The 26085-nt window shown below is 38.7% G+C and overlaps 1 protein-coding gene across 1 annotated transcript in view; it reads right to left on the reverse strand.

Annotated features, from left to right (window-relative positions):
* YEATS2 (YEATS domain containing 2) overlaps window positions 1-26085 on the reverse strand; it is a 108470-nt gene that overhangs the window by 13554 nt on the left and 68831 nt on the right. Inside the window, exons 16-22 of the mRNA XM_008574212.1 lie at window positions 21998-22256; window positions 18883-19289; window positions 17748-17906; window positions 10618-10794; window positions 8770-8953; window positions 3431-3559; window positions 2802-2900 (exon numbers count right to left, since the gene is read on the reverse strand). Of these exons, the coding sequence (XP_008572434.1) occupies window positions 2802-2900; window positions 3431-3559; window positions 8770-8953; window positions 10618-10794; window positions 17748-17906; window positions 18883-19289; window positions 21998-22256 (1414 nt within the window). The remainder of the gene's footprint in view (window positions 1-2801; window positions 2901-3430; window positions 3560-8769; window positions 8954-10617; window positions 10795-17747; window positions 17907-18882; window positions 19290-21997; window positions 22257-26085) is intronic.

Below are 26085 nucleotides of genomic sequence, written 5' to 3' on the forward strand. Positions count from 1 at the left end.
GAACCCTCGGCGGGAGCGCTGCTGCGCTCCCAAGCGGCGCACTGTAGCAGTGCGCCACCGGGCCGGCCCCATGGGTAGGTCTATTTCTGAGCTCTCTTTGCATTAGCCTATTCTGGAGCCAGTACCACATTACCTCAATTACTGTAACTTTATAGTACAGTGATGTGCCACATATGATGTCTTGGTCAACGACATGCCTCATATATGACAGTCATCCCATGAGATTATAATGGACCTGAAAAATTCCTATCTCCTAGAGACATCATAGCCCTTGTGTTAGAACTGCCTACACTACTCAGTACAATAGCATGCTGTACAGGTTTGTAGCCTAGGAGCAAAAGGCTATACCATTAAACCTAGGTGTGTGGTAGGCTATACCATCTAGGTTTGTGTGAGTACATTCTATAATGCTCACACAAACGATGAACTTGCCTAATGACACGTCTCAGAACATATCCCTGTTGTTCTGCATGACTGTATATATATATATCTGGTAGCCTAAGCCTTCCAGCTTTTTTGTTGTTTAAGGCTGTCTCAACTCTTTTAGGCCTTTGCATTTCCATATACATTTTAGACTTAGCCTGTCAATTTCTCTACACACACACACACACACACACACACACACACACACACACACACACACACACACCCCTCTGCAGGTATTGTAACTGGAACTATATTGAATCTATGTCATTTTTGTTGTAGAACTGGTAACACATCGAGTCTTTCAATATTATTGGTATATCTTTCTATTTATTTAGGTGTTTTTAATTTCTCTCAGAAATGTTTAGTATATTGTTAGTATGTAAGATTTATCCATCTTTCCTTAGGTTTATTAACTGACATTTGGTATTTTTGGTACAACTATGAATGTTTTCTTTAAATTTCATTTTCTAATTGTTGTGGCTAGTATATAGAAATTCAAATGATTTTTCTATGTATATTGACTTGTATTGGGTGACCTTACTAATTTCACAGTCAGCAATGCATATTCCTCCAATTCCTAGTAACTCCAAGACTAAGAAACAGAAGGAAGTCCTCAGAAAAAGCTCATATACTCCAGTTCTACAGGTTCAAGTATACTCACTTTAATCTGGTATTCAAGCAATTATGGAATTACATAATCATAGCCTTTTCAGGTTGGGACAGCTCTTCTACAAGAGAAGTAAGATTCCTACATCATAGCCCCAAACTAGAAACAACCCTAATGTCCATCAACAGGAGAAATGATAAACAAATTATGGTATATTCCCACGATGTAAAATGCTACTCAGCAACAACATGGATGAATCTTGAAAATATTATGTTGAATGAATAAAACTAGACATAAAAAAGGTATGTGATTCTATTTATATAAAGTTCAAAAACAGAAACAATTAATCTATGGTAATAGAAATAGTGGTTGCCTGCAGGGGTCGGGAATTGAATGGAAGCGGGGGTGGGGTGATGGAAATTTCTATATCTTGAATGGGGTACTGGTTACATGGGTACATTTATCAACTCATCAAATGGTATGCTCAGTATCTTTGCATTTACTGTACAACATTTTAGTTCAATTAAAATCAAAACAGAGATGCAACAGTCCAAGATTAACTGAATCATAATCTGTGTGAGGCAGGTCTATGACAGGTTCTTCCTACTGAGAAGTACTGGTCCGGACTGACACCGATTTTTAGATCAGACAGTGGCAAACTTTCCTATAAAGGGCTAATCAGTAAACATTTTAGGCTTTGTGGGTCATATAATCTCTGTAGGAACTACTGAACTCTGTGGTTGAGGGAGAAAGCCTGGGGAGATAATATGTAAACAAACAGACATTCCTATGAGCCAATAAAGCTTTACTCACAAAAACAGGCAGTGGGCAGCGGGCTGTAGTCTGCCAAACCCTGCTTTAGATGGTCATTTAGTGAGTTACAAATCCACTTCTTCCCAAGACTATTGTAAGAGATCTTGGCATGCCTGAAAAGCAGCCTGACTTGGTATCAAACAGATGTATTTCAAATTCCAATTTCACTGCTTTCTAGCTTTCTATCTAGACTTAATACCTCCAGACTTGTTTCTTCATCCACAAAATGGGCATAATAGCTATGGCAAAATACTAGAATAAGAATCAGTGATATATATTCTTATTCTAGTACCTGGAATGGTGCTGGTACATTGTAGGCTCTTAACACATGGTAACTATTATTATCACTGGAGATATTATAGATGTCAAATGTGTGCTCTAATTCACTGCCATATCTGGATCTATTCCTGTGGTCAGGAGTGTCCCCCACTGCCAGCTTGCTAAAGTCTAGCCCCTACCTAAAGCTCTTTGACCTCAGCTATTCTCCCCAAATGAGTCCCTCTAATTGGTCTACTTCCCCAAACAAGCCCTCTGAGTCTGTCTCTACTGGCATACCCCTTGACCTTTCCACAGCTAAAAAAGCTCCACTCTTTTAAGTCCAGGTTATAATCCGTGCCCCATACAAAGTCCTGCCCCCTTGATTCCACACCCCCTGACAACCCTGATCAGACATCCTAGACTGAAATATTTTAGCAATCATTTCCACTTATTTTGCATTTATCAATCACTGCTTGCTGTCCATTCCAACTCTCTTCAACCTGATTATGAATTCCTGAACGGCAGAAATGATGCTTTATGTGTCTCTGTATTTCCCACAATGTCAAGTCTACTATATGAGCATTCAGTACATATTTGCCAACTGACTGATCCACACATGCTAAAAATTCACAGGACTCAGATTAGAGTAATGTCCTGTGCACAACTCTGGGCAAAAATAGTGTGAGATCCTACATACCTTTTGCAACAGTTGCTGGAGCAGAGCTGGGGACAACTGGAGTTGGGGCAGCTATAGGCAGAATGGTAGGTGATTTGTTGGCAGAAAATGACTGAACCACTGAAGGGCAAGAAAGGAGGTGGGGGGATATAACAAATACAGAAATTATTTTTAATAAGGATGATCTAACTCCCAGGTGATAGCCCCATATTAGACTAACAGCACAAAGACGAATTCAGGACAACAGGAATGATGTCCTTTTTTAATTCAGTGATCTTAGAGGCTGGACTGTTTATTGTTAGTGCCAGGTTAACTGAGCTATATCCTCAACTGTGGAAATGGGGGCTTGTCAGTAGACTAAGAAAATAAAAATCCAATTAGCCTAAACTCTCATAAATGCTTAAAATGTTCCTCCTCCTTGACTCAACCTTAGAAATGGGCAACTACTTAGAAGCCAATGGCTAAGTTCAGTTTTACTTTCAGTCCCAGAGTTGGTGCCCTAGAGTTCATGGTGCCAGGGAATTCCATGATAGCTAAAGGGCAGGCTGTACACGGGAAGAGCAGTTGCCTACTGATAGAAATTAAACTTCCCCCTCAGCATAGACCTGGAGACAACCACCATATGTCAGGCCCATGGGTGAAGGACTTACCTTTATTCACAGGCATCAGTATGGTCTGCATACCTCCTGATGTGTTTACACTGAGTGGTTTGAGCTGGCTGGGAATCGTCAGGACAGCCTGCTGGGGATTGGACTGACTGGAGTGAATCTTTAACAACCCTAAAATAAATTAGAAGATAAGGCCAAACTGAAGATCAGATGCTTCCTTAAAGCTTCCTGCCTTCTTTGCCACTCATATTTCCTCACAGGAGAAAGTTTCTAGGAAATTTACCCTGTCGGGTAAATCAAGAGCTGTGAGCACGAGGCAGTGGGCGCTGCAGATTTCACAATGAAATACCGATGTGACAATGATGATTTATTTTTAAAGTTTCCTTGACCCACAATCAGAAATACAGAATTTTTTTACAAAAACAGGACTAACAGAAAGCAGAAAAAGTCACCCCACATCCTACTGCAGATAGTTGGTATTAACATTTTGAGATAGTTTTTTTCCATGTTTGTTTTCTATGACAATTTTTTTTTTCCTTTTTGTCTTTTTTACTGACCGGTAACAGGATCGCAACCCTCGGTGTTGCGCCCGCACCGCGCTCAGCCAGTGAGCGGAACCGGTCTCCACATGGGATCCGAACCCTCAGCGGGAGCGCTGCCATGCTCCTAAGCGGCGCACTCTCCAGTGTGCCACCAGGCCAGCCCTGACAATTTGTTTTTTACATAGCTGTGATGTGTACTAGATAAAATTGTGTATTTTAAGGTAGAAAATTGTCACTTTCCTACCTAAAAACCTATTCTGGGCCTAACTGCCTCAAGAATATTTCCAAAATTAGCTTCAAAGCATTCAGGATCAATTTTAATCTGGTCCCAATTTATCTCCATCTCTTTCACACCATCCCTACATATCTAATACTTCAATCTGTCTAAGCATCATTCCTATCTCTGTGCAGCCCTTATTTTTCAAACATCAGAAGTTCTCTATCATTTAGGTCATTCTGTCTCATTTTATTTTAAAGGTAATTTCCATCCTCCTACTTCCATTACAAAACTACTCTAGGCATTCTGCGGGCCAGCAAAAAAATCACAAAGGGCCTTTATTGTGAAAGAGCACACAAGATGCAAATAATATAAACATATGTTATAACATAACTACTACTTAAAAAACAGCATCAGAGGCTAAAGATACTTTAAGGCACTGGAAAGAATTTGGTTTGAGCTAAGGAAAGGCATCACCTTAAAGACTTCATAGAACAAGGCCTTAAACAAGAAAATCTTTCTTGGGCTATTCCCAAGAAAGAGTTAAATCAGTCAAGTATTAAGTCAAGTACAACAATGAGCTGGTGTTAGTAGTTTTACAATTCTTACTTTTATCAAAATATTATATGCTGATCAGTTGAGAAGTAAAAAAGTACTAAAAGGCTTGTAACTAAAACCAGCCACCCTTTGCTTTACCTCCCTATCCTCATCGAGTTCCCTAGTAGTTCACTTTTAACCCTTTTGCTTCTTTCTTTTAATATTTACTTCAGTATTTATTTATTTATTTTTAGTTAACAGAACAGCAGTCTTGGTCTTTTACTTTTTTTATACCACTATGCGATGAATTCACAGGGCATGGGTTCCGGCAGCTCAGGCTCCTTGCCACTGGTTCGTTCTCACAGCGTGCTTCTCTGGGTGGAGCACGCTGGCGCTTCAGTTGAACCCAGGTTCCTCTCTCTCTTGCTTCCTCCTCCTCCTCATTGTTTTCCTGCATGCGTTTCAGGGAGCTGTCTCAGCTCTTACCGTGCTTCATATGCTCAATGTGCACGTTAATTCTCTCAGCAAGAACATCGCTCTTATTAACATCTTTCTTTACAACAGTGCCAATAGCACGCTGGGCAACACTGTAGACTCTTCCAGTTTTGTCATGGCAACATCTGTGGGGAGTTCCTTTTTGAATGGTACCCGTTCCCTTGATGTCTACAATATCACCTTTCTTGCAGATTCACATGTACGTGGTCAGAGGAACAACTTCATGTTTTCAAAAGCCCTCGAGAACATGTATCGGGTGCCTCTTCTCTTTCCCCTTGTGTTCGTCATTTTGGTGAATTGCTCCAGTGACTCATCCTCCTCAAGTCTGTCCCCCAACAGGGCCACGGCATCGCAGTCTGGCTCTCAGCCCCTGGGCCAGGCCTGACCGGGCGCAAGCTGCTCCTGGTCTACTACCTCAGTAGTCTTAAAAGAATGTATATATTGCAGGCCTTCATTCATCAATTTTTCATGTTACCTACTGACTTACTATTAGGGTAGATAAGCCTCTTTTAAGGCACTTACACTTTCTCTTCCCTATGCTCCAGTATACCCTGTTGATCCAAAGAAGTATACCAAGGGCTGACTAGTTAGCTCTGGTGGTTAGAGTGCAGTGTTACAACACCAAGGTTAAGGGTTCAGATCTTCATCCCGGCCAGCCGCCAAAAAAACGAAAAACGAAGAAGTATACCATGATTACATTTTATTTTCTAGAGTTAACAATTTCCTCCTCTTTCATTTGCTTAGTTTTCTTTCAACATCTTACTAAGTCTTGCCACCTCCTTCAAGAACTCTGTAAAGCATCCCTTAATGCAAATCTCCCCAGTCAAATCTCCTACACAATTTACAGTTCCATTTTTAATAAGAGATATCCTTCTGCGAACTCTCTGATCTGCTCCAATTTGGACTGCTGCTTTCTAGGCCTGCCACAAACTTCTCATCTTGGGAATGTGCTTTTACTGTTACCCTGGGAATTCCCTTTACATTCCTTTTATGTTGAATCTTCTGTTTTTTTCCTCTTTCTTGGTTTACACCTCTTCACTCTGGTAAAACACATTTTAGTAATGTCGTTGGACAGAAGATTCAGACAAACAGAAATGCTTTTGGATAGAAAATACATTTGAAACTTTATCAAAAAATATTTCTACCCTCACTCAGTAATGATCTAGACAGAAAGTAATTTTACCCTAGAATTTTGAAAAGCAGTATGCTGGCTTCTAACATTGCTATTAAGAAGCTCAAAGATAATGCAATTTCAGGAATGTTTTCTTTTTCTCCCTGCAGCTTTTACGATCTTCTCTTTATCTGGGGTGTCTGGCTTTGGGCCATCTCTCATTCATTCAACTGGACACCGCACCTTTCAAACCTAGAAGTTCACGCCCTTCATTTCTGGGAAGAATTCTTGTTTGATTTCCGGGATCATTTCCTTCCTGTTATTTTCTGTTTTCTTTCTGAAACTCCTTTTAGGCTGGATGTAGTTTCCTGACACATCATCAAATTTTCTTTCTTACTTCTTGGTCCATTCCCTGCTTCTATCTTGTGCCCCATAGTTTACTCTTAATGCTCCACCCAAAGGTCTTTTTAAAAAGGTAAAGCAGAGGATGTCACTCCTTAGCTTAAAACCCTTCAGTGGCTTCCCCTGGAGTAAGAGTTGGGAGTTCCTACCATGACCTGCAAAGGCCCTACATGCTCTGACCTCTTCACCTAGTACACGTTCCCTGGTTCACTCTGTTTTAATCCCAAAGGTAACCCTGTTTAAAATAGCTTATAATAAGTTTAATTAAAAAATTGCTGGTTGCCAGTAGGAAATAGTTTGACCCTTTTATGAAAATGTTATACAGAAAGTTTCATCAGCAGCATCTCAGGAACCTAGAACTTAAAGCTAAGAGACTTCATTTACTGCATGCTAAGAACTTGATCAGAAAAGGGGAGAGGGGAGGGCACTCATATTAATAATTCCTTCTATTTCCACAATTTCTACTCCAGTACCTAACAAAGGGTGTGAAATAAAATATTCAATTAGTGGAGTTAATAAGCACTCCTTAAAATAGAACATGGTCAATTTTAACTGGGAGGTGGGAATCAAGGGAAAAACATAGCAGACTTAATCTTCTGCTCTCTATCCAAAAAGCGAACAAGATTTGGTTTGAAGCCATGTATGAAATGTAGTAATAATAATGAACGACAACATCATTAGCCATAGTCTCTTATGCAAAGGTAGTAAAGTGTGTGTGTGTGTGTGTGTGTGTGTGTGTGTATGTATGTGTATCTTAGTGACACTCAGTTTTGTTCTGTAGACCACGGCCAGCTGGTAAACTAGTTATCAATCTGTAACAAGATAATATAGAGATTAAGGGTGTTCAGAAACTTTTTTAAGAGTTTGACATTGCTGTGACATTTTTATTATATTTTACGGAAGTATCTATTTATACATAATTGCAGAAAAATGAAAACAAAACTGGTACCAGTCCCCTGGTATCTGGGACATCACAATGTAATCAAATACATGAATATTTCTGTGCCCAAACACATGAAGATTCACATTAAGTAGCAAAAATAGACTGACAATGGAGTTCTGATTTTGCCCTATTAGTTATGAATAATAAAATCTTCAGCTTTCACAGCTTTTTGGATTTTAGATGTTCACATAAGGGATAATGGACTAATGACAAAAATGATGACACTGATGATGATGATAACAGCAGCGATTATTTATATAAGGCCCACTATTCGCCAGACAGTATTCTAAGCATTTATATATTAACTTTTTTAATCCTCTCAACTTTATGAAGTAGGCATTATAATCAACCTCATTTTAGAGCTGAAAAATTAAAGCAAGGTTACTTCAACTAAGGCAATCTGGCCTCCGGATTCATGCTCTATGTTACCTAAAGAAGTAAAAAGAATACTTTTCTGGGGCTGTTTAAAGTGTGGGAATAAGGATAGCATACATCTTAACCAGACCTCAAGCATATGACCCTAACACTACCCAATATAAAAACTAATGTTAAAAATTATGACTTGGGATCATCAAGGCTAATATATACTTTCTATATTTTGTTTATGAAAACAAAGAAATGTATGATACGTTTTACAATAAGTTCCATTCAAAATTGATCATTAAAAAAAAGAAATAAGTACTTTAAAGAGAAAGCAAAGTCTCAACTCTCCACAAATTACATTATGAATACAGCTAAAATACCCAAGTGGCTAAGGTTTTATTGTATCACTTAAAAATTATTATTCAATCTATAAATTTATAAATTAACAATTTTTAAATGATAAATTTAAAGTCAGACTTAAAAATGTATACGTAAATTTTAAATATAATTTACTTAAAAAGCAGCTATATGGTCATATTTCAAAATGTTCGTGGAAAAACAGAATTAAAATACAAATCTTTCCATGAACTTTTTGAAGTACCCTCGTATATTAATTAAATATATAAGTACATATTAGTATATATACTAACCTGGTTACTGGGTTAGCTACTTTTACTAATTTATTATGCAAAATAATGCTTAAAACCTTCCAAAAATATTCTAGCTCAAAAGGAGAAATAGAGAGAGAAGTAATACCATGACACAACTGACCTGACACTGTGGCTTTCCCAGAGACGGGGTTCGGTGTGGACACCAAGGACGTGGCACTGACAACAGCAGGGGTGGCAGCCTTGCAGGTTCCCATGGTGGCTTGGCTCACACACACTTGCTGCTGCCCAGAAGTTTTCATTACAGAACTGACAGCTGATGATGAACCAGGAGATGTTCCTTCAGACTGATCACCCACAGAGTCAGAAATAAGGAAATTAAGAAGGAAGCAGTGTAACTTCTTTAGAACAAACACAGTCACATAGCATACTCAATAAATATCTATTACTTGCTATTACCTATCTAATAAATGTCATGCCATTTAAAAAAGAGTGCTTCTCTGATTCAGTGGTTTCTGTACATTTGGATTTCACAGACCAGGAAAATTGAAAAATTTTAAAACGAGGGAATATCATAGGGGGTTACTACATTAAAAAAATTACCACTTATTATATCACTTTACAAAAGGGTATTTCAACACCAGAAAAGTAGGAAAACATATTCTCAGAAAATGGAATAAAATGACCTTTATTAAAAACTCACTACAATGTTTTAAAGTGTCACTTCATTCAACAAACATCTACTACATGGCAGGCATAGTGTTAAATGCTAGGGCTCAGAGATAAAAGCCATCAAAAGGCGAAGAAGGTCACCAAAGTGTGACGAATGCACTGGCAGGTACAAGGTAAATCAGGAGTTCGTCAAAATGTAAAATTTTTGTGGTTCAAAAGATACTACCAAGAAAGAACAGACAGCTCAGAGTGGGAGAAAATTTTTGCAAATCTGGTAAGATTTATATCTAGGATATATAAAGTGTTGCTACAATTCAATAATAAAAAGATAAATAATCCAACTAAAAAATGGGCAAAGGATAAGAACAGACATTGCTCCAAAGATATACAAATGGCCGATACGTACCTGAAAAGATACCCAATATCATTAGCTATTAGAGAATTGCAAATCAAAACCACAATGATACCAGTTCACACTCACTAAGATGGCTACATTATTATGCTAATGATAATTTAAAAAAACCAAAAAAACAAAAACAAAAAAAGACAAGAACAAGCACCAGCGAGGATGCAGAAACATTGGAACACTGCTGGTGAGAATCTAAAATGGTGCAGCCACTTGGGAAAACAGTTTGGCAGCTCCTCAAAATGTTAAACATCTCTTTGTTTACCTATGATCCAGCAATTCCATTCCTAGGTATACAGCCAAGAGAAATGAAAACATGTTTCTACAAAAACTTGTATGTTAATGTTCACAGCAGCATTACGCATAATACTTAAAAAGCAGAAAATCCCAAAGTCCATCAACTGATGAATGGACAATCAATACGTAGTATATATCCATAAAACTGAATATTACTCAGGTGTAAAAAGGAATGGAGTACTGGTGCCCACTGCAACATGGATGAATATTGAAAACCTCACACTAAGCAAAAGAAACCAAACACCAAAGGCCACATGTTGTGTGACTACATTTATATGAAATGTCCAGAACAGGCAAATCCATAGAAACAGAAAAGAGATCAGTGGTTGCCTAAGGCTGGAGGAAAGGGGAAATTTGGAGGTGACCGCCAATGGGTATGGGGCTTGTTTTTGGGATAACGATAATATTCTGGGATTAGATGATAATAATAGTTGCATAGTTCTGTGACTGTAATAAAAATACTGAATTCTACACTATAAAATGGTGAATTTTACAGTATGTGAATTATATTTCAACTAACAAAAAAAAGACATTTCAATTTAAAGATGATCCACTAGTGTGCCTGATGGATATATCTTCTTTATGTTTATAATATCATGTTGCATTATGATTTTCTATTGTCATGCTGATTCTCACCTGTTGTGCAGGACCATTTGCTGAGAGGGCCACAGCTGGGGTAGTGGCAGTTGTGATGACCCCTCCTGCTACTCTCAGCATTGTAGTTCCAGGTTTGGAGAGTTGTGAGGTGGCTGGCACAGACTTCAAGGTGCTATCGGATATTTTCATTAGAGATGCCTGTCCTCCGGGGGCTGCCTGCAGAAACAAAATGATAGAAGTAATAGTGCTGTCATAGTTAATAGTCATAATTTATTCCTTATCTATATGTAAGACACACCCCAAGAATTGGAGAATATCTAAGAAAGTCTTGCTAATCAAAACTATATAAAGTGACCTTCTGACAAGTTCTAAATTTTAGGACCTTCTACCTACAAATAAATGTTCCTTAACATCTAATATAGAACAAATAAATGAATGCATTTACAGCAGCATCTTCAAAGATACCAGGCCATTTGTCTTCAAAATAATTGAGTCCAAAGTGCTCTTAAATGTACATGTAATTTTTAAACATGAAAATCAAACCCAGACAGGTCCCGACTTAAATAGGTAAGTTAATGGTGCTCTAGACTAGATGACTTAGCATTTTAGTACTGGAGAATTATTCACAAGTTTTAGTCTCAGTGGTCTAAACCAAGGCTTAACAAACTTTTTTTGGTAAATCTGATGATTAAGGATTTTTGGCTCTCCAGGCCATCGGATCTCTGTGGCATCACCTCAGCTCTATTATTATAGCATGAAATGGATGTGTCTGTGTTCCAATAGTTATTTACAAAAACAGAAAGCCTTGGGCATAGTTTGCTGACCCCTGGTCTAAATAATTGTTTACTGCCCAAAATGAGTGCACTCCACAAGTAGATACCATTTATCAGTTTCTGAGAGCTTACTATGTGCCAGGAGCCAGGAATGGCAGAAAATACTTGTATGTATCTTATGTCATCCATATGTCATTCTTTTCATTAACTATAAACATAGGGTAGATTTTAGTCCTGTCTTAGACATGAGGAGATTAAACTCAGTGACTTTACCAGGGTCACATAGCAATTAACTGGAGAAGTCATAATTAGAATCCAGAAGTAACAGCTATGGCACAATTTGCAATGGAATTTTATTTATTTATTTATTTTATTTTAAAATTTTTTTCCTTTTTGTCTTTTTTTTTCGTGACTGGCAACGGGATTGCAACCCTCAGTGTCGCGCCCGCACCGCGCTCAACCAGTGAGCAGACCGGTCTCTATATGGGATCCGAACCCTCGGCGGGAGCGCCGCTGCGCTCCCAAGCGCCGCACTCTACCGAGTGCGCCACCGGGCCGGCCCTGCAATGGAATTTTATGCAAATTAAAACCTCAATGAGATATCACTTCACACTCACAAAAATGGCTAAAATCAAAAAGAATGATGATCTTCTGCATTAGTGAGGATGTGGAGCAACTGGAACTCTCCCACGTTAATTATGGGAGAGTCCAATGACACAATCACTTTACCAAACCATTTGTCAATTTCTTATAAACATATACTATATTTAGCCTATGGCCTAACTATTCCTCTGCACAAAAAGATCTGAATGTTTATAGCAGTTTTATTTATACACTCAAAAAATGAAAATTATCCAAACGTCCATCAACAGGAGAATGAAGTCATGCAACAAAATACTCAAGAATAAAAAAGAATGAATTATCAATACACATATGGACAACTTTCAAAAAACACTACGTTGAACAGAAGCTAGACATAATAAGAGTACATTCTATGTAATTCCATTGATATAAAGTTCAAGAACAACCAAAAGCTATTCTATACTGAAAGAAATAGAAAAATGATGATAGGGAAAAAATGGAAAGGGAAATGAGGGTAATGGTTTAGAGTGACAGAAATATTCTACATCTTGATTGGGATATAGTTGCATGAATATACGTATGTCAAAACTCACTGAGCAGTAGACTTATGATCTGTGTATTATTTTATATAAGTTATACCTTAATAATAAAAGAATGCAGGGCTAAAGGAAAAAGCATTTAAAGCTTAAATTTTCTTTTTAAAAATTTTTATTGAATCTTAATTGATTATACATATTTTGGGGGTTCAACGTTGACATATGTTGATCAAATCAATATTACTAGCATATATATTGTTACAAATAGTACTTATGCTTTATGCCCCTTGTCCAATCTCTCCCCTCCCTGCTCCCCCCCTAATTACCCTAGATTCCTCCTCTCCTTCTGAAAGAGTTATAGTTACTCTGTCGATTTGTTGCCTGGATGATCTGTCTAATACTGAGAGGTGTGTTCAGGTCCCCCAATATTATCGTAGAGCAGATGCTGCTTCTGTCACTCTGGAATGGGCTTTGTGGAGAAAAACAACTTCTTTTCTTTGGTCTCTGCTGGTGACTCTCCTTGTGTCAATGCACTCCAGTGGCTGGCAGACCATCTGCATGGTGGTTGTGATGTCTAGCCGCTTTTGCAGCAACTGCGGTTGTTGTAATGGCTGTGGTGGGCCACCCACAGGGAGGTGATGTTTTTGGCATGCTCCTTGGCACTGGAGGTGTGCCTGGTTGTATGGAGCGGTCCAGTTCCCTGGCTCCATACCTCAGGACCTTGGGCAGGTCCTGAGGCACTGGAGGTGTGCCTGGTTGTGGGAAGGGGGAGGGTCCAGTCCCTGGCTCCATACCTCAGGTCCCTGGGAGGGCCCTAAGGCGCTGGCAGTGTGCCTGGGCCAGAACTAATTTTTTGTCCTTTGCTTACCTCTAAAAATGGGGAACTTCCTGTGGCGACCAGCACTTGAGCTGTGTGGTTGAGCTAAATTGCTGCTTTGCTGCTGTTTCCCTAGGGAAGGTTTTCGTAGAGCTCAAGTTTTAATGGCTGACTTTATAGGTATTTCCGGCTCTCGAGAGACCCAGTGCACCTTGGTTGTGTAGAAACTCTGATCTGAGGCTGAGTTTTTTCATCAAACTGCACCCCATGCAATTCTGCATTCCTGACCGGTCTCCTCTGAGGGGTCCTTCGCTGATTGGGGGACCAGTCAGCTGTCCTTGCTGTGCCCCACTGTTCCCCCAGTGGGCCCATCTCCCCCACCGCCCATGCTCCAAACACTTCCCATGGGATGGGACAGGCTCTGGTCCCTTGTGATGACTCACCAGCCTCTGAGTGGCTCCTTCTTTCAGTTGTTGTGGCTCCTCGCTCCTATGTGGGTCTATGGACAACCTATTAGTGGTCTCGTTGGCCTGGTGGCCGCCTCCAAGCAACTTCAACTGAAGGGCACAGCTGCGGCTTTTGCCAGCTCCTGCTCTGTGAACTCAGCCACTCCACCCTTAAACAGTTGGAGCGGTTTTTTCTTTCTCTTGTTGTGGCTTCTCCCACCTTCATGCACTTCGTAGGTCTCTCCTTCTCTTCCCTTGAGGTCCAGCAGCCCTAGCTTGGCTGTTATTGCTTTTTTATAGTCATAAATTAGTTGATTTGTGGGTGAGTGTGATGCTGGGGACTGTCTATTACACCATCTTGACTGGAAACCTCCCAAAGCTTGAATTTTCTTGAGCATGCTTTTGGGTTGCTGCCATATGTTTAATATGAAGTACTCTTGTGACGGTTAATTATATGTCAATTTGAGTGCACTAAGGGATGCCCAGATAGCTGGTACAATGTTATTTCAGGGTATTTCCAGAACAGGTTACCATTTGAACTGGTAGACTGAGTAAAAAAGATCCACCCTTACCAGTGTGGGCAGGTATCATCCAATCTGTAACAAAAAGGCAGATGAAGAGCAATTTCTCTCTCCCTCTCTTCTCGAGCTGGGATGTCCATCTTCTCCTGCCTTAGACTTTGGAGCTCCTTGTTCTTGGGCCTTCAGACTCTAGGACTTATACCAGAAAGCCCCTTATCCCCATCCCCTGCAGTTCTCAGGCCTCCAACCTCAGACTGAATCACACCACCAGCATTCCTGGTTCTCCCGCTTGCAGACAGCTTGTCAAGGGACTTCATGGTCTCCATAATCACATAAGCCAATTCCTGTTAAGTCTCATCTTGCATATCTCTATATATCCTATTGGTTCTGTTTCTCTCGAAAACCCTCACTAATAAAACTGTCATTTATATAAAGATCTAAATAATCCATAATTTATTTTGATTTCTTTTTGATCTAAGAATTTAGGAGAATATTTTAATATCAAGGTTTTTTTGGTTATTGTTGATTTGAGTTTTTTATTAAGAGAATGAGGCACATTCAATGCTACTTTTGGAATATATTAAGATTCTCTTTGTGGCCAAGTACATAATCAATTTGTTAATGTTCCATAGGCATAAAAGCAAAATGTGTATTCTGTGTTTGAAAGATACATAATTAAGCCTGTTAAAAGAGTTATTTTTTTTTTTCCTTTTTGTCTTTTTTACTGACCAGTAACGGGATTGCAACCCTCGGTGTCGTGCCCGTACCAGGGACCAGCAACGGGATCGCAACCCTCGGTAGGAGTGCCACCGCGCTCCCAAGCGGCGCACTCTCCAGTGTGCCACCGGGCCGGCCCAAAAGTGTTATTCTAATTTAAATCCTTTGTAACAGGATGTATTCATTTGATCACCTAAATTCTGAGACAAGTTACAATCTTCAGCTATGACTGTAGTTTTATTCAAATCTCTTCATATTCTCAATAGTATTTGCACTTTATGTATGTTGTTGCCATATGGTTCAATGCATAAAGATTTATGTCATTTTATCTTAATGTGGAACTTAATTTTGATCACTATATTTTTCTGTTCCAGGTTGAGAATGGCGGACTAGGCATATGCTGCAATATTCCTCACAGCACCAAATCCAGAAAAATGATAGAAAAGACAAAAATATATAAATGCATTCTGTTGGTTGAGCTCAAAAACTAGTTGAGACATCCAGTGATGGACAAGCAACTATGAAAACAAACAAGAGGCTACAGAACACAGCCCTAACAAATGATAAAAGCCCTACACAGGACACACTGGGAGAATCTGCCACAGAAATGTGGAAACACTAAACGTGCTCTACATCTGAAGACGGCAGAAGCGAAAGGCAAAAGATAGCCCCGTGGCAACCAAAAGGGGGACTAGTTGGTTACCATGGCAAGAGCAGCCAGTTCTGTTTTGTTTCCAATGCTCCCCCTGCCCTGGCTCTGCCTCTTCCTTCTTCCTGTGTGTGATGTTGGCTTAAATTAAATGAAGAATATTCGACACACACATATATAGTTGTAAAAGGGAAAACGATTTTAATAGCCCTTTCAAGTAGTGTTGTTATTCTTCCTTGATGACAGACCAGCTTAAGAAGTGGAAGTTTCTTCAAGTTTATGGGTATTATATAATCTGAAACCATATCAATTATGCTCTTTCTACTACATTAAAATCCACTGGTCAGGGACTTCTGCTTCCACACAAGATGCAGACGGCCATAAAGCATGTTGCTCCTACTCTCACAAGAAAAGGCTGAATAAACTATAACATCATGTATATACTTCTGAATCTCCCCAAAAGGAAATCAGTATTAAAGGACACCAAATACTGGTAATTTGAAAAGATAAAATTGATAAACCTCTAGCTAGATTGATAAAGAAAAAAAAAAGACACATAATCAAGACCAACATTAAGAGTGAAAAAGGGGACATCACTAAAAATCCTACAGATATTAAAGGGGTAATAAGGGAATACTATGAACAACTTTATGCCAGTAACTCAACTACTCAGTTAAATGGACAAACTCCTTTAAAGATAGAAACCACCATGCTTCCCTCAAGAAGAAATAAACAACCTGAACAGCCCTGTATCTATTAAATAAATTGAAATTGCAGTTAAAAATCTCAGGAAACTCCAGGCCTAAATGATTTTACCGGTGTATTCTACTAAATAGTTAAGGAAGGAATAATATCAATTTTATACAAACCCTTCCAAAAAAGAGGGAAAGATTCCAATTCATTTCATGAGGCCAGAATTACCTTGATACCAAAACAGGCAGAAAACCAAAAACACACAAACAAAAAAATCAAAAACCAAACCAGAAAGAAATTACAAAGAAAACTACTGACCAATATCCTTTGCAAAAATTCTGAACAAAATTTTATTAAATTAAATCCAATAATAATATTAACAAGGGGTAATACATGACAACCAAGTAATGCTTATTCTAAGAATGCATTGTTGGTTTAACAAATCCTCCTTATTGACATACTAAAAAAGAAAAAACAAACAAAAAATCCCATACAGTCATCTCAACAGACACAGAAAAAGCAGGACAAACATCTAATAATCATTCCATGTTTTGAGGAATGCTGGTCTCCATATCGTCACAGAAAATATATTGTTTGTTGATGAATGATGTCATACTATATCTATCCTTCTGTACCTTTGTTTCATTTGGTAAGTTTTGGAGATCTAGCTATAGTATCTTCCTATAGATGATTACCATATCCCTCACCCAGTTAAAATACCCTGTCATTATTTTTTGGTATCTACTAAAGAATGCTGCAGAAACATGCTCCAAACCCAGTATAGCACTCACTGAATGGATATTGTGGCTGAAATTGCCTGTTAAACACTATTTAGGGTCTCTTATATGAAATTCCTACAGAGAAATTTTACAGTGAAGTGCCAAGAAAATCTTTGTTTCTTCTAAAGAAATACTCTGTATTTTTTTCTCTCTTACAAATACCATGATTTTTATAACTGACCATGCTTCTCATTTTGCTTTTGCTGTCAATTTTATACCTCATTATATTAACTGCACAGGATCTTACTGTCTGTATATCTGAATAACCCCTGACTTTATTTTCTCATTCCATTTATACAAGAGTCCTTCAAAAAGTTCATGGAAAGACTCGTATTATCTTTTTTTTTTTCATGGCTGGCCTGGCCTGAACAGGGATCTGAACCTTTGACCTTGGTGTTATCAGCACCACAGTCTCCCAAGTGAGCTAAAATCAGCCAGCCCAAGATTCGTACTATCTTTTAATTCTATTTTTCCACAAACTTTCTGAAGCACCCTCGTATTTTCCCAAACCACAGGATTTATTCTTACTTCTCTACAGTATTTTATTGTTCATTTTCTTATGCAATCTTAATGTCTTTGTGGAAAGAGAGAAGCAGTAAACATGTAAATAAATGCCACAATCACCACGTATGTGGGGTGTGTGTGTGCGTATTTACCTGTGTAAACAAAGTGGTTTTCTGTCCAGAGATAACTTTTAATGTTTGTTGTCCTTGTGCAGAAGATGTGCTGACTCCCAGCGTTCCTTGGACCACCGACCCCGTAGTCAGCTGTTTCCCAGATGTCTGGGGTGACGGCTGGCCAACTAAAAATGTGCCCTAAGTTAGAAAAAAATATAAGAAACTAACCAGTAATTTGTTAATTCAAATAACTGCTCTGATCCTATACATTGCAAGTCCCCATGTTATAAACTATAATACTCTCCCCTTCAATTGTGCAACTCAGTCAAAATAACTGAAGAGAACAGATCTGCTCTAAGTGTCATTGGCAACAGTCATCCCCACTTCTCAAAATTTTGCACAGTGGTTACAGAGCAGGCTGGTGGAAACTCAGGTTTTGCAATCCAGTCCTCAAAGCTGGATATAATCACTCAGACTAAAAACTACCCATCCTTAATAAGCACGTCTGGAACCAAAATTCTACTACCTTCCTTAGAGGAGAGCCGAGACTTCAGTGACAAGGGGAAAAAAAGGCAGAAACTGTTCCTAATCAAATCTAACCTAACTCCAAATACCACAACTTGATACTCTGTCTTTGGTTACTCCCTTCTAAGAGCATTTTTTTTTTTTTTAAAAAAGATGACCGGTAAGGTATCTTAACCCTTGACTTGGTGTTATCAGCACCATGTTCTCCCAAGTGAGCTAACCGGCCATCCCTATATAGGGATCCGAATCCATGGCCTTGGTGTTATCAGCACCACACTCTCCCAAGTGAGCCATGGGCCGGCCCCTTAAGAGCAAATTTTAAACTGTACATTAATACTGTTTATTACCTCATGGATTTGGGAGACAATTAGCATAGTAGAAATCTTTCTTTGAGGCAGAAAGATTTGGGTTTAAACCCAAACTCTACCATTAGTTTAGCAGGGACATCTTCAATAAGTTACTTAAGTATTTCTGAATCTCCATTTCCTCGTCTCATAGCAAAACAAACCCAAAATAATACAGATTTATAACACGGCTAAAATGTTAGTATTGACCCTTGATCCCAGAGGTGTAAAGGCAAATCAGTTATAATTAATGGCAATTATCAAATCACTAAATGAATTTAAAGATCAGTCACAAATGACCAGACCTGGGGAGTTTGCTTGAGGATGTAAGATGTGTAAGTCAGGTGCTGGGATATCCCTCCAGGGCCAGGGGTGCTTTGAGATCCTCCTGTTCCACTGCCGCCGCCTCCTCCGCTGCCTCCACCACCACTGCCACTGCAGCCTCCACCGCCTCCTCCTCCTGCACCACCACCACTGCCACTGCCAGCAGCTGAGCTGGACTGGAGGTCTGAAAATACAATGAATGACAGCAACATCACAAGTATCAAGCACAGGTTTAACAACAACAACAAAACAAATGAGCCTGGAGAGAAGCTTCCCTTGCAGCACCATGCCTTCTCCTTTCCTCTTCTCCTCCTCCTCTTCTGTAATCTACCTACTCTGCGACAAGAGTGAGGGGAGCTTCCTAGAGTCTGAAGATGAGGTTTGAAATCTACTTACTATCAACTGAATGGCAGCTGACTGTATTTCAGCTCTGAGTACAATGAAGAACTTATCTTTGACGAGTCTTTCGACTTAGTTGTAGGTGATCAAGAGAGAGCCTGATATTGACATTTTCTAGCCAAGTGTTTTAATCAACACAGAATTTACTCAGGTGCTTCCAAACTTTCTGGCATCTGATTCAATTTCAGTGGAACTGCTAAAATTTAGTGTAATTTTACAGTACTCTCTATTTTCTGTTTCCCCTGTCCTGGGAAAAATTTAAGACTTTCCTCACACTTACAATGACTTCAGGGTCCCACTTTTTTTTTTTTTAGCATTTCAAAGCATACGGACTCTTTTTACTTCCCTTTGGTGAGATAATGTACAGAACTACCTATATTACAAATATTCACTCAATTAATATTAGAGTTCAACTTCTTTCCCCACCTTAATTCTAGTGATTATTATTGGAACAGATTCCCTCCCAATGGTTTATTTTGACCCTGAGACTATCACAAAAATCAAAGTAGCTCTCTGGATGACTTCTGGAATATGTACACTGTCCTGTTTTTTGACATACCACTGCTTAGGTATGAGGAAAAAATACCAGGCTGAGAAAGTAAAAATGACTCATCACAGTCAGTAAACAAAATGACAATTAGCTTACACACTGCATTTTGGCAAGCGTGGTTAATTTCTAATGAACCTGACTGCTGTACCATTCTACTTCTGATTCACAGGTAAACATTTCCGTTTACCCTTTCCTTTTCAACACCACCCAAACTGTTTCTCTCTAAATAAAGCAAAAGTTTATGCACCTTACAAAAATGCACTGAACTTTCAGAAGAAGAGAACAAAACCGTGGTAACTAGAGATGGGAAAGGGGAAGGGGAAGAGGGGTTAGCAGAAAATTAATTAATGGACACAAGGAATGATTATGTCTTGCAATGTTGAATATGCTAATTATCTTGATTTGATCATCACACATTGTACACAGGTATTGATATTCAACTCTACCCCACAAATATGTGTAATCAATCATTTTTCAATAAAAAATAATTTCTAGGACAGACAATAAAAACAGAACAAAACGAACAAACACAAACATTGTCATCATTTACATCAGAAGATCTAGTTAAAAATCTCTTAAGTTAGTCACTACATATTTATATTTGAATTTTTGAATATCATTTACAAAAACACCTAGCTTTATTTATTGCTATACTATGTCATTTTATTTCTATCTATCATCTATTCATCTGTCAATCTAGCCCTCTACCTACTAACCATCTTTTTATCAATTTTTTATATAGCTGAAGCAGATAGTCCCCTGGTGGCACTATTTCTTAACTCTAGAAAGAAAACTTCCAGTATATTCTTTCTTGTTTGCTACAATCAGAATTATGACCAGAGAACGCCAAACAGTGAACTCAGCATTTGATTGGGCAGAAACTAAGCTGAGGTGTTGGTAATAGAGAATAAAATTTGAATAACTCTAAAGGGAAAATGTCCACTGTAATTATTAACAGTGACTCTTTTTACTCTCATTCACTCCTTCCTCCCAAAGTCTTTTATCCTGCCCCCCCAGGAATCCCTACTGATCACGACAGCCTCTGAAACCTCACCCTTTTTGTTGTGGATTAAACCAGTCAGTCCTAGCTAAGAGGACTGCTCTTTATCTGACCATCAGAGGGCTAGGACTGGGAGAAGAGCCTTTCTGTTCTCCAGTTTGGTTTTCAGACCACCCCTCACTCCTGAAAAAACCCCTGGCTCCTTTGAGGCACTGCTTCGCTACACTACCTTATCCATCTGTTTTCTGCTATCATCTACTGAACTCCCAGTCACCTCCACTCATCTGCTAAAGACTGACTCCTGACTCAAAGTCTTGCTCTCTATGCTAATGACTGTCATTCTCAGTGACACTGTAGATAACTTATTTTATTCTCTGGCTTCCCAGCTGCTTGATCTTCTAAACACCAAAGATCACTTCTTCCAATCCATCTCAAATACTCATTTTTAATGTCACAATGTGAACTTTGTAATCACCAGCAACTGCACTACTTCTGAAATCGTTATTTTGGATATATTACCTTCTATCCTTCCAACTCACTTCAACAATTCTCTAGCCTCACCAAGGCCTTCAAAAATAAGTAAACATCTAATGTCTTAGGTATTTTCTTTTCATGCCCTCACAGAAACAACACATCATGGCCTAAAATATATTCAAGGTATTCAAACTTCTGTGTGGTAGAGAATGCATTCATCAGGTATCTCCAAATGTTACTGGCAAATGACCATACCAAGATTTTAAGTCTGAAATACAACCCAAAGTGGGGATAAGGACAGATGAGAATTATTCATTAGACCTGAAAGCAGTATCAAGAAATATCCTCTATTTTTACTATTCTTGCATATATATAATATATATGTTATATATTATATATATAATATATGTTATATATTTTATATATAATATATGTTATATTATATATATAATATATACAATAATATATATATAATATATATTATATAATATATATATAATTTAAAGCAAACTACTTATAGACCTCTATGTAAAACATTACATGAAAAAAATAACAAATGTTTCTGCACTTCTTATAGCATCAATCTACTAGGCGTTCCTAGGCAGAATCAAATACGAAATAAAACTGCTTGTGAGGAGAGTTTTGGACACAAGATCCCCAATTAGTGTATTACCTGAACCCTGGGATCCACTCTTCTGAGGGCCGGCAGCAGTGACCTGAGCCTTGGTTAAGGCCTGCACTGGCTGAGCAACAATGGTTCCTCCACCTCCACTCACAATTGCTTTGGCAACTCCTTGGGTCACAACTTGTTTTGGACCAACTGCTTTGGCAACAGAAGAGCTGGCCTTGGCTACAAGGATTTGGCCACCACTGATTGCTACAGCCTGTTTCATTGCTGATGGTAAAGTAGACCCAACTGGCACCCCAACAACCTGTTCAAAATAGAGGAGAGTCCAACAGTGTTTCTATTAGTCCCTTCAAGAGCTCTTAGCACAAGTACGAAGAACAAAGGCAAAGAACAAAGTAAAAGCCTAGATATGATACGTGGAGTCTAGTGCGGTCACCGAGGAAAGCAGTATTCCTTACATTTTGAATATTATAATAATAAAGTGTTAAACACTGTTGTCTTAACCTTGAGTAATTTTTATAACTTACTTTGACTACAAAGTAATATGTGTTTTTTATAGAAAATTTGGGAAATACAGAAGTATAAAGAAAAATATTCTACTTATCCAGAAATAATCTCAACATTTTTAATGCATTTGCTTTCAGTTTTTTCTAATGTACATTTTAAAACACAGAATTGGGATCACACTGTACATATAGTTTTGTAACTTTTTTATTTAACACAGTATTATAAGCATTTTCCAATGTTATTTTTCAAAAACATTTTTATATGACCAAGTAGCAATATATTAGAATAAGTAGGCTGGCTGGTTAGCTCAGCTGGTTAGAGCACCATGTTATAACACTAAGGTCAAGGGTTCAGATCCCCATATCGGCCAGCTACCCCCCAAAAAAAGGATAGTACAGATGCTCATCAACTCACGATGAGGTTAAGTACTAATAAACCCATTGTAAATTGAAAATGTAATAAGTCAAGGAAGAAAACACATAGAATAGGTATACCACAATCTACGTAAACATTTCACTAATACTGGATATTTAGATCATTTTAAATGGCCAATAGGTATATGAAAAAAATGCTTAACATCACTGATCATCGGGGAAATGCAAATCAAAACCACTCTGAGATATCACCTCACCCCAGTCAGACTAGCTATAATAAAAAAGACAGAGAATAAAAAATGCTGGTGAGGATGTGGAGAGAGAGGAACCCTCCTGCACTGTTGGTGAGACTGTAAATTAGTGCAGCCATTATGGAGAATGGTATGGAAGTTCCTTAAACAACTACAGATAGAACTTCCAAACAATCCAGAAATCCCACTCCCGGGGTTATATCCAGAGGACTGGAAAACATCAGGTTGAAGGCATACCTGCACTCCCATGTTTATTACAGGCCTATTTATAATAGATAGGTGATGGAACCAACCTAAATGTGCATCAGTGGATGACTGGATAAGGAAATTGTGGTATATATACACAATGGAATACTACTCAGCCATAAAAAAGAATGAAATACTATCATTTGTAACAACATGGATGAGCCTGGAGAAAATCATCCTAAGTGAAACAACCCAGGTACAGAAAGAAAAAAATACTGCACGTTCTCACTCATAACTGGGAGCTGAATCCATAAATCAACAAATGAACAATAAAGAGAGACAGAAAGAAAGAAAGAAACAACAATCACAGTAATACATTGAACTTTTAGAAAACTAGAGGTGGAAAAGGGGAGGGGAGGGGAAAGGGAGGGGGGATAATGAGGAATTGGTCAGTGGACACAAAGAATGATTGCATGTTGTAATGATGAAAAGCTAACTACACTGATCTAAACACCACACATTCTACACAATTACTGAAAATCAACATTGTACCCCACATGTATGTTTAACAAAAAAACCCAAATAAACAAATAAATAAAAACAAATAAATAAGTAAATCCATAATACCACCATTGGAAATAAACTTCACGTTATAAAAAACACAATAAAAATTTTCATATATGACTTATACACTCTACTAGATACTTTTATTTTATTTTTAAATTTTATTTATTTATTTATATTTCTTTTTACTGAATCATGATTGTACATATTTTTGGGATCCAATGTTGACATGTTGATCAAATCAATATTACTAATATGTATATTGTTACAAATTATTCTCTATGCCCCTTGTCCAATCTCTCCCCATCCCCCTCTCCCCCCCCCTCCCACCACAGATAACCCTAGATTTCTTCTCTCCCTCTGAAAGAGTAATGGTTACTCTGATGATTTGTTGCCTAGATGATCTGTTCAATGCTGAGAGGTGTGTTCAGGTCCCCCAATATTATCGTAGAGCAGATGCTTCTTCTGTCACTCTAGAATGGGCTCTGTGGAGAGAGACATCCTATTCTTTTCTCTGATCTCTGCTGGTGACTCTCCTTGTATCTATGCACTCCAGTGGCTGGCGGACCATCTGTGTGGTGGTTGTGATGTCTAGCCACTTTCGCGGCAGCAGTGGTTACGGTGGTGGCTGTGGTGGGCCACCCACACATGGAGGTGACATTTTTGGCATGCTCCTTGGAGCTGGCAGTGTGCCTGGATGTGGGCAGGGGGTCCGGTCCCTGGCTCCATGGCCTGGGCCCCTGGGCGTACATTCCACTAGATACTTTTAAATAGCCCCTCTTCAGTAACCTCTCCTATATTATCCCCATCTGACACAATCATTTACTCTTTTCATCTAACTCCTAACGGTTTACAACATTTATTATTTCATATACCATGGCAACATCTCTTCCAACCAATTTTTATTTTATTTTTTTGTCTTTTTTTGTGACCGGTAAGGGGATTGCAACCCTTGGCTTGATGTCGCCCGCACCGCGCTCAGCCAGTGAGCGCACCGGCCATCCCTATATAGGAGTGCACCACGGGGCCAGCCCTTCCAACCAATTTTTTTAAAAAGTTATCTTTTTGTATATCTCTTCCTAATCTTTCCTCTCCTTGAAGGGAAACATTCAGTTAAAAAGGAAAAAGTTTAAGCAAGAAAAATACTTAATTGGATTTTTTAAAAAAGACCCCAGTACCCAAATAATGAAAGTTAAAAACATCTGGTTCTGAAAGTAAAGTGAACTCTTTCAAGTAAGAAAATACTATGGAGCTCTTTTATTTTTTATTTTTTTCCTTTTTTTTTTGTCTTTTTTCGTGTCCGGCAACGGATTGCAACCCTCAGTGTCGCGCCCGTACTGGACCGGCAACGGGATTGCAACCCTCGGTGTTGCGCCTGCACCTCGCTCAGCCAGTGAGCGGGAACCGGTCTGTATGTGGGATCCGAACCCTCGGCGGGAGCGCCACCGCACTCCCAAGCGGCGCACTGTAGCAGTGCGCCACCGGGCCGGCCCATGGAGCTCTTTTAAAATGAAGTAAACAGGATAAGTTAGAAGAAACAACTTAATTTATGGCAAATGGGGGTAGCATTTCCCACTCCCTAGCTCTTTATATCATAAAAATAACCTCTCACCTGAAACTAAATGAAAAAACTTTTATAAGATTATAAAAAATGCAAGCAATCTGCCTTCTAAAGGCAAAAAAAATAAAGTAGGAAGTACTTGTCTTTCACTCATCAGACTGGCAAAAAAAAAAAAAAGTTAAAAAGTCTTATAACACCAAGAATTGGCTAGAGATCTTAAGGAAATAGAAACTTAAAATTGGTGGGAAGGTAAATTTATATAACCATTCCGGAGAGGCACTAGCATACCTACTAAAATTAAAAATTCTCACAGCCCATGTAGTAGGAATTCTACTTTTAAGAATATATCTGCTATGGGTTTAATATCTGTCCCCTCTAAAGCTCATGTTGGAAGCCCGATTCCTAATGTGGCAGTGTGAAAGGAAGGGCCTTTAGACTGGATCATGAGAGCCACGTTCTCATGAATGAATTAATCCATTCGTGGAGTAATGGGTTAATGGTTTAATGAGTTATTGTGGGTGTGGACTGGTAGCTTTCTAAGGAGAGCAAGAAAGTGCTCTTCTCCCTCCTTGCTATCCTGCATCACCACAAACTCCATGGAGTTCCCACCAAGAAGGCCCTCACCAGATGTGCCCCCTGGACTTGAACTTAGTCTCCAAAACTGTAGGAAATAAATTTTGTTTTCTTATA

The sequence above is a fragment of the Galeopterus variegatus genome, unplaced genomic scaffold (genome assembly GCF_000696425.1).
Source record: "Galeopterus variegatus unplaced genomic scaffold, G_variegatus-3.0.2 Scaffold1013, whole genome shotgun sequence".
Classification (NCBI taxonomy): domain Eukaryota; kingdom Metazoa; phylum Chordata; class Mammalia; order Dermoptera; family Cynocephalidae; genus Galeopterus; species Galeopterus variegatus.